The sequence below is a fragment of the Leptonychotes weddellii genome, chromosome 7, assembly GCF_054177405.1.
Source record: "Leptonychotes weddellii isolate Sample4059 chromosome 7, ASM5417740v2, whole genome shotgun sequence".
Classification (NCBI taxonomy): Eukaryota; Metazoa; Chordata; class Mammalia; order Carnivora; family Phocidae; genus Leptonychotes; species Leptonychotes weddellii.
In genome coordinates this window covers 276355-285371 of record NC_138375.1, presented here as the reverse complement: position 1 = coordinate 285371, position 9017 = coordinate 276355, and the positions used below count along the sequence as shown (strand labels likewise).

At 61.7% G+C, this 9017-nt stretch overlaps 1 protein-coding gene across 2 annotated transcripts in view; it reads left to right on the top strand.

The window, feature by feature from the left end:
* SLC9A3 (solute carrier family 9 member A3) overlaps window positions 1-9017 on the top strand; it is a 45176-nt gene that overhangs the window by 34943 nt on the left and 1216 nt on the right. Inside the window, exons 6-16 of one of the 2 annotated variants that reach the window (XM_081825828.1) lie at window positions 279-499; window positions 1494-1696; window positions 2126-2215; window positions 2318-2388; window positions 3542-3671; window positions 5716-5831; window positions 6421-6550; window positions 6785-6961; window positions 7188-7260; window positions 7789-7902; window positions 8227-8488. In XM_081825828.1, the coding sequence (XP_081681954.1) occupies window positions 279-499; window positions 1494-1696; window positions 2126-2215; window positions 2318-2388; window positions 3542-3671; window positions 5716-5831; window positions 6421-6550; window positions 6785-6961; window positions 7188-7260; window positions 7789-7902; window positions 8227-8488 (1587 nt within the window). Of the gene's footprint in view, window positions 1-278; window positions 500-1493; window positions 1697-2125; window positions 2216-2317; window positions 2389-3541; window positions 3672-5715; window positions 5832-6420; window positions 6551-6784; window positions 6962-7187; window positions 7261-7788; window positions 7903-8226; window positions 8493-9017 lie in introns of those variants that run through there. The other variant, XM_081825827.1, reaches the window with a different exon arrangement.

Genomic DNA, 9017 nt, shown 5'->3' with positions numbered 1-9017 from the left:
AGCGCTGCCTACATGCAGCCTCTTCTGGGTGCCCTGGGGGGGCGGCCGGCTGGCACCCCGTGACCCAAATCTGCCCCAGCACCCGTCCAAGAGCCAGCTGCCGCTGGACTGGGGACAGACACTGAGGCAGCCCACTGGACGGCTCAGGGTTCAGGTCTTGGGGTGTAGCCCCAGGAGAAGGGCCGGTCAGCGGGGGGGTGCGTGCCCGGGACACAGGCCACAGGCCATGCAGGTGGAGTCTCAGCCCCTAGTCCGACAGCGAGCCCATCCGCCCGCAGCATCACCTTCTGTGGCATCTGCTGTCAGAAGTACGTGAAGGCTAACATCTCCGAGCAGTCAGCCACCACCGTGCGCTACACCATGAAGATGCTGGCCAGTGGGGCGGAGACCATAATCTTCATGTTCCTGGGCATCTCGGCCGTGAACCCCCTCATCTGGAAGTGGAACACGGCCTTTGTGCTCCTGACACTGGTCTTCATCTCTGTGTACCGGGCCATCGGTGAGGGTGCCGGGGGGACGGTGGGGACGAAGGAGTGTGGGGACGGGGGGTGGGGATGACGAGGAGGAGGGGAGTCGACGGGGGTGACCGGGAGGAGGGACAATGACAGGGATGCCTGGGGGAGGCGGGGATGACGAGGAGGAGGGGAGTCGACGGGGGTGACCGGGAGGAGGGACAATGACAGGGATGCCTGGGGGAGGCGGGTATTGGGGAAGGTGGGGAATGGTGGGGGGCAGTGGGGATGACTGAGGGATGATGGGGACAGTGGAGGGTGGACAGTGGGGACCCGCTGTGGGCAGTCTGTGGGAACCGAGGACGTGGTGTTTGTGACCAGCCCTCTTGGAGTGAACCCCTGGCCCAGTGAGCAGCAGGTTCCAGAGCCCCTGGGGAGCCTCAGCATGGCCAGGCCATCAGTTATGTGCAATGAGGGTTCAGGCTTTCTTCACGGCCTTGTCACCCTGAGTCAGAGATAGCATAGCTGGGGGGCAGGGTGGAAGGTTCTAGAACCTAGGGGAACCCATTGGTTTCCCCTTGACTCACTCTGGATGCTGTCGCTGAGGAAGCAGATGGAGGCTCCTGTGAGGCTGGATCCCTGCTGCCCGCTGTGACCCTTGTGGCCCATCCTTGGGGTGCAGGCCGGGGTGGGACCACAACCCACTCTGCCTGTGCTCAGCGGGGACTGGGGGCTCCAGGGAGCAGCTGCCGGAGCGAGACAGGGTCAGTGGTCCTAGGACACAAGGCTTCCCATTGCCTCCTGGGTCACAGGGCAGGTTTGGCTCTCGGCCAAGAGGGAGCACGGGTGTAGACAGGAGGGTGTGGGGAGAGCAGGGCCCCAGGGTGGCGTTTTCGTGACTTTTGCTCAGAACAGGACCCGTCACCCTCGCCGTCAATGCCCAAGGAGGGAATTCCCAAATGTTGCTCCCCCGGTGCCGTGGCTGCCAAGGAGGGGGGGCACTCCTGGGGTGTGGGCGCTCAGCGCGGGCCCCGCCCACAGGTGTCGTCCTGCAGACCTGGGTCTTGAACCGGTACCGGATGGTGCAGCTGGAGATCATAGATCAGGTGGTCATGTCCTATGGTGGCCTGCGCGGGGCCGTGGCCTTCGCTCTGGTTGTCCTTCTGGATGAGAAGAAGGTGAAGGAGAGGAACCTGTTCGTCAGCACGACCATCATCGTGGTCTTTTTCACGGTCATCTTCCAGGTAGGGTCGAGCGCGTGCCCCTGCCCGTCCTCCCGGCCTCACCATGCCGGCCCGGGGCGCTGTGACAAGCCTCTCCAGCCTCCAGGCCCTAATTGGTTTTTACTATTTTAGTAACTAGGAGCCGTTTTGTAGGTTTTCATGTGGCCCCACAGGGGACGCAGCACAATTTGGCCTAAAAATGTCCTTCCTGGGCTGATGCTGGCTAACAAAGCCCCAGTTAATATTCCATTGACCAGACATGCCCAGGAAAGTGTCCCACTTCCCCCTTGCTTTTGGACAATCTAGAGAGCTGCCTGGGGGGCCCTCAGAGCAGGGCCAGGTCCCTGTGCACCTGTGGGTGGCTGTGCATTCACACACTGGGGGCTCAGTGGACCAGGGTGGGCCCTGGGGTGGAGCCGCCTGCCACCAGGGTCAACACCCGTCTTCCAGGGCCTGACCATCAAGCCCCTGGTGCAGTGGCTGAAGGTGAAAAGGAGTGAGCATCGAGAGCCCAAACTCAACGAGAAGCTGCACGGCAGGGTAGGGGACCTCCCCGGTGGCAGCTGTGGGTTGGGGGGGCGGGGCAGGGCTGGCAGTTGCGTCCCTCCAAGTGATGCTAATCCCCTTCTCTTTCCTGCGAAGGCTTTCGACCACATCCTCTCAGCCATTGAGGACATATCAGGGCAAATTGGACACAATTATCTCAGAGATAAGTAAGTAGCTGCAGGCGCCCCTGGCTGGGCTGAAATGGGGATATTTGGAGGCATCTTTAGTCTCCAATGTCAGCTTCCTTCCCTCTGCCTTTAACGGGAGACCCACAGGGTAGAAAGAGCCGCTGATATTCCCCATAAACCAGCCTCACAAAGTGCTAGCTAACTGAAGAACACTGCCTTTAAAGGGGTCAGAAGGTTTCTTGACTGTCTGAGACCCCCACCCCCTGGGACTCCTGTTCCCCCTGAACCCCCTCCTCTCCCTGGGGCTCCCCCTCTCCCTGGACCCCCTACTCCCCCTGGAATCTCTCCTCCTCTAGGAATCCCCTTCCCTCTGGACCCCCTCCTTCCCCTGGGACTCCCCCTCTCCCTGGGACCACCCGGAGTCCCTCTGCTTCTGGGACCCCTCTCCCCCAGGAGCCCCTCCTCCCAGAGCCCCTCCTTCCCCTGGGACTCCCCCAGCCCCCTCCTCCCACTGGAGCCCCCTCTTCTCCCTCCGCCACCACGTCCGTCCTACTCGTGGCCCACTGGGCTTCGGCTAGATGTCCCTCTTATTCTCACCCGGCCACCTGCTCTTCTGACCCAGAATACTGGCCAGTACCCTAAGTGTGTTGGGTTTAAAGCCTCCTTCGGGCCAGCCTTGTTCTCGCCTAGTGTGGGAGCTCAGGGGCTCCTCCTCCCCCAGCCAATCCCTCTGCAGGTAAAATGCGCCCCCTTCACTCTAGCCAGGGCCCCAGGGCCCTGCCCTCCCCCAGCCTCACCCTTTCCAGAGGGTTAGGTAGTCACTTGGAAAACTTTGCAATATTGTATTAAATAAGAAAACAAAACACAGAATTCGACATACATTCTAATGACATGTACCTTCATATAGGAAGGTAGGAACAGAGCACAGAGGAGGAAAAAGCACCCCTGAGGTTTATTCCTTTTATTTTAAAACTCACCTTTGTGCTTGTTGCAGTAACTAAAAGTCAGGGTTGGGGGGAGGGAGGGCGTCTCCTGTGTCTCAGTTCCTGCGAGACCACGTCCATTACAAGTCTGGGCAGAGAGAGGGGGACCCCTACTCCATGCCCCCCACAACTGCCGAGGTCCCCGTCCACCCTGGGGCCTTGCCCACGGCCCACCCAAGTGTTGATATCGTGTTGGTTTGACCCCCCAGGTGGTCCAATTTTGATAGGAAATTCCTCAGCAAAATCCTTATGAGAAGGTCGGCTCAGAAGTCACGAGATCGGATTCTGAACGTTTTCCATGAACTCAACTTGAAAGATGCCATTAGCTATGTGGCTGAGGTACCAGAACATTCCATCTGCTCTCTTGTTGGAGTTGGGGGCTGGAAAACACCCAGCCAAAGGATGGGGTCTAGGGCAGCGGGCCAGGGAGGGAGGGCCCTGGTGGGAAGATGGCCCATGGTGGGGCTGCTGACAAGTTCATGACATGAAGCTCCTGGGTCCTCCACACCCCAAGAGTGGCTGTGGGAGCTGAGGCACAGCACCCTCCCCCACGGCTCTCTGTGGGATGCCCTGCGGTGTGGTGAGTCTGAGATCGAAGACCAGCTAGGGCATTGCAGAGTCATGCCCCCAACATACATATGTGCACACACGCATTAGTGCCTGTCTGCATACGCACAGCCATGCACACAGAGGGGAAAGCAGCAAGGATGTCTTGCATCCTGTGGGGCCAACAGGGCACACCTGGGAACGGGCTGTGGTTCCAAGGTCCTTGCAGGTGAGCAGGACTCTCCTGCATCCACAGAACACCTGCGTTCTATAGGTGACTGAATCCTCCCCCATGTCTTGGGGGCTGATGGGCCGTAGAAGGCCCCCCACCAACTAGTGGCTGGTGCATCCAATGTGGGGTCAGTGAGTGGGCTCAGGGAGCCTGTGGAAGGATGAGGGACTAGCCTGCCACGCGGGCTGCATGGTGACTCTCTGGATCTTGCTGTTTCTGATGCCACATGCCCTGTGCCAACCCACAGCCACTCAGGCCTCGGGGTGCGTCGAAGTGACCCAGTCATAGCAGGTCCCAGGTCAAACCCCACTCCTCCTGGACACACAGTCTGGCTGGCCCCTCCCCAGTGGCCACATGCCTCCAGGCAGTGCACACGTGTGACAGTCGCTTGGCCTTTGCCCCGTGTGTATCCCCTGGGCCCCGAGGTCACCTGGCGCTCACCAGCTCAGGCCTGCACAGAGCCTGGTGAGCTAGGGATCTGCACTTCCATCTCAGCAAATCCCATGGACCTCAGCCAGAGGGCGTAGCCAGAGCCCTGGAAGCATCTGTTCCTTCCGAGGGGAAAGTGATTCCTGTCTCGAGTGGGCTTGTCCACACCAAATGTACAGCCTGATGCCCTAACACAGCCGGGGGTCACTCCAGGACAGACGGATGCAGGGGCCACAAGGAGAGCAGTAAAGAGAAGGGCCCTACACCATCTACTGAGCTAATGCCACACCAGCCCTGCTCCCCCTGAAACCCCAACCCACAAGCTCCAGGCACTGGGAGGGACAAGGTCACCTGCTGTCTGCACCGCTGGCCCTGGGCTGGGAAAGTTCACTGCTCAAATCTCTGCCCTCTGGGACTACAGAGGCCTCTGTGTCCTTCAAGCCTGGATGGCTGGGCAGGAGGGACTGTCCTGACTGTGTGGAGTGATGTCCCTTCTGCTGGCCGAGTCCTGTCTCCCTCAGACACTCCGACGCCCCTAGACCCCACATGGGAGATGCAGGCTGCTTGCAGGGCCCCCACTGCCCACCACACTGAGCGCCCAGTGCCCGTGATATGAGCTCCTGCATGGTCAGGACTGGCTCTGCCCGCTCAGACCGCAGCGGGGGTGGTGCGTCCTCCGGGGCTGTGCCTCTGGGCCTCCTGCCCCGCCACGCCGGCCCCATGCCCTCCCCGGAGGCATCCCTGCTTCTCTTCCAGTGACCCCCTTGGCACTTGGCCCCACGCTCCCACCCAAGGAGAGTGGCTGTTTCCAACTCTCATTCATGTCCGGCTCGGCTCTACATGATCTTAATCTGATTCAGTTCCAGACAGAGGCCATGAGCCCCCACTGGGGGTTTCCTTCTCAGGGTCACTGAGGGCAGATGGTTGGGAGTCCCCAGTGGGGACAGGGGACACCTCCCCAGTCCTGTGGGGAGCTGCAATGTTTCCTGACGCCCCGTGCCCACTGAGGGTCTGGGTTGAAGGACCCATGGTTCTGCCTTCACTTTCCTCTTCAATCCACCAGCCCCAACCAGTGAGCGAGGCCTTACCTGTGGCCTCAGCTCTCCAGGGGCTGGTGGTCGCCTGGCTTCAAGGCACTCCACGGTGTGGGCTGACACAGCTTCCTCTTCCCCACAGGGAGAGCGCCGTGGGTCCCTGGCCTTCATCCGCTCTCCCAGCACTGACAACATGGTCAACGTGGACTTCAGCACACCACGGCCCTCAACCGTGGAGGCCTCTGTCTCCTACCTCCTGTACGTGCTCACGTTCACACGGGCTTCCACCAGAAGAGGCAGCCCCTGGCCTGGGCCCCTCCCCGCCTGCCCCTGGAGGCTGCTATGGGCAGGGGTCTCACCTGACCTGCACTCCCCAGGCCCGCCTGGTCATAGGCAGCAGGGCCCCTCTGGACAGACACTGGCCAGTGGGCACCTGGGGGCACCTGCGAGTCATAAAGGGTGGAGCAGAGGCCCCTGCATGGGACCACAGGGAGGGCATGCACACAGGCGCTGGTGTCCCCCGCTCCAGTGCCTCTGTAGGAAATGTTAGCGTCTGCCCGGATGGAGACCAAGAGAGGAGGGTGCCAGACAGAGACCTGGGCCTGAGGCCTCATCCCTGGTCACCCCTACCTACACCGGTCCCGGGGTTTGGGCCTCCTGCTCTGTGGTGCCGCAAGGCTGGGGCTTGGCCAACTGGTGTGCGGGTGCCGGGCTTGGGGGGTGAGTGAGGAGGGCACGGAGCACTGTGGGGGGGCAGGCCTCATGGGAAGTCAGGCCCAGGACAAGCTTCCCAGGAGGCCGGTGGTGAGGGCAGGAAGGGCAGGCGGTCACCATGGCCCCCACATAGGAGGGAGAACATCAGCGCGGTGTGCCTGGACATGCAGTCCCTGGAACAGAGGAGGAGAAGCATCCGTGACACAGAGGACATGGTCACTCACCACACCCTGCAGCAGTACCTGTATAAGCCTCGGCAGGAGGTGGGCTGCGGAGCCGGGCGGGGCACAGCCCCGGCCCCCTCCTCCCCCTGGGACAGTTTCCCTGCAGAGTGCGGAGAGGGCTGGCAGGAGGCGCGGGGCTCAGCCTCCCAGCTGGGTCCCTGGGCTCTCTCGCCCCTGGTCTGTCTGGCTGGGGGTGCTCGTGGGGCTGTGAGGTTCGGGGCAGCCCCAGCACCCCAGCCGTGCAAGGTGTCCCCACTGTAACCTCTCCCCCAGTACAAGCATCTCTACAGTCGGCATGAGCTAACCCCGGACGAAGACGAGAAGCAGGACAAGGAGATCTTCCACAGGACCATGCGGAAGCGCTTGGAGTCCTTCAAGTCCGCCAAGCTGGGGATCAACCAGAACAAGAAGGCAGCAAAACTCTACAAGAGGGAACGCGCCCAGAAGCGGGTAAAGGCAGAGGGGCCGTGGGGTTCCCTGGGGGTTGGGGTCCCACTAGGGCACCCCAGGGACAGGCCTGGGCAGGCACTGTGCACCTGTAACCCCTCACAGAGCAGGAGGGGCCCTGGAGGGCTCCCAGCAGCACCAGCAGGGACCCCCCTGGGAACGGTTGGGGCAGTCGGGGTCCGGGCGTAGCTGCGTCCACATCTGCTGACGGTTTCCTCTTGTTTCTCAGAGGAACAGCAGTGTCCCCAACGGGAAACTGCCCATGGAGAGCCCCATGGACAACTTCACCATTAAGGAGAAAGGTACTGGGGGGGCCACAGCCAGACCCAGAGACACATGCGATGGGGCAGGAGGGGTGCAGAGCACTGTCCCGCCAGAGAGACCCTTCCCCTTGGCAGTCAGGACCCACCTTGGGTAGGGGGCTGCTGCCAAGGCCCCAGCCCCTCTGGTGGGCAGCGCCCTGGAGGTGGGCTCCACATCCCCTGTCCCAGTCCCCACTCGGGTTTCAGCTACAAGAAGAGCTCCCTCTCTGAGCAGAGCCTGTTCCGCAGTGCACTCCCGCCTCCAGGAGGCCCGGCTGGCTGGGGAGGAGGAGCAGGGCCAGGAGGGCTGGACACGCCCCGTGGCTCCCGTGTAGGAGGGAAAACCTCTTGGTGTGGTTTTGCTTTGCCCAGCACGCATGGCCGCCCAGCAAGCTGCCCAGATGGGGTGCTGTGATGACAGCCCGCGGGGTGCTCTGCAGGCTGGTCAAGGGTGTCAGTCAAGGGCACTACACGGGGTTGTCTGTGCGCCCAGCCCGCTTCCTTCACGCTGCCCTCCCTTGCCACCAGATTTGGAACTTTCAGAACCAGAGGAGGCCCCGGACTACGGTGCTGAAATGGGTGGGGGGATCGAGTTCCTGGCAAACATCACGCAAGACAACACGGCGACAGACTCCCCCTCAGGTGAGGGGTGGGGCCGGCCCTCCTTGGGCCCCACACGTGAGCATGGTCATTGGTCGTTGATGGGGACTACAGGACCAGGGTCCACGTGGGGTGTGAGTTGCAGAGAGGGTCTCTGCTCCAGAGAAGGGAGCAGTCATGTGCCCTGCCTGCTGCGTGTGGAGAGACAGAACGGGGTGCGAGGCACGGAACCCCAAAGACCTTCCAGGTGACCTTCCAGGTGTCAGCTGCAGGAAGAGCTGGTGTCTGACCCCCAGGGCAGCACCCTCCCTTGCTGCTGTCCGAGGTTCACCTGGGAATCTGATCAGCCCCTGCCCTTTCTCCTAGGAATTGACAACCCCGTGTTCTCCCCGGATGAGGACCTGAGCATCCTCTCCAGGGTGCCACCCTGGCTGTCCCCTGGGGAGACGGTGGTGCCCTCCCAGAGGGCCCGTGTGCAGATCCCCTGCTCTCCGGGCAACTTCCACCGCCTGGCGCCCTTCCGCCTCAGCAACAAGTCCGTGGACTCCTTTCTGCAGGCCGATGGCCCCAGTGGCCCCGATGGCCCCAAGGAGCAGCCCCACAAGACCCTCCCTGAGTCCACGCACATGTAACTCCTGGCCCTGCCCACTGACCTGACACCTGCTCTCTCCTCAGCCCCTCTCCCCTAGCCAGCCGCCTCTCTGGCTCTGGACCTGAACTTCCGCAGACTCTCTCCAGCAACTCTTCTCCCTCCTTCTAAGCCTCTTTTCCAGCTGCACATTTCTTAGGACACCTGTCTGAGTCTCTGCTTCTCCAGCTGAGATGTCAGGATCCAGAGCTGTTTGAGGATCTCTGTAACCCATGTGCTCAGCCCATGAATCTGTCTTGAGCTCAGAGGGAACTGAGCCCAGGGCTGGGTGGGGGTTGCGTGGGAAGGGGCCTGTTTTCCTCCCTAAAGGCCCCCAGGGCTTTGGGAAAAGTCCATGTGACAGAAGTGAGTCCAGAAGAGCAACAGTCCCTTTCAGCCTCATACAGAGAGGAGTTTGGGGAAAGGGAACAGGGAAGTGGAGGGGCAGGCCACTAGCCAGCCAAGGGGACCAGCACCTCTCTCAGGAGAAGGCAGGGGTGGGGGGGTGGAGTTAGGGGACAAGGCAAGG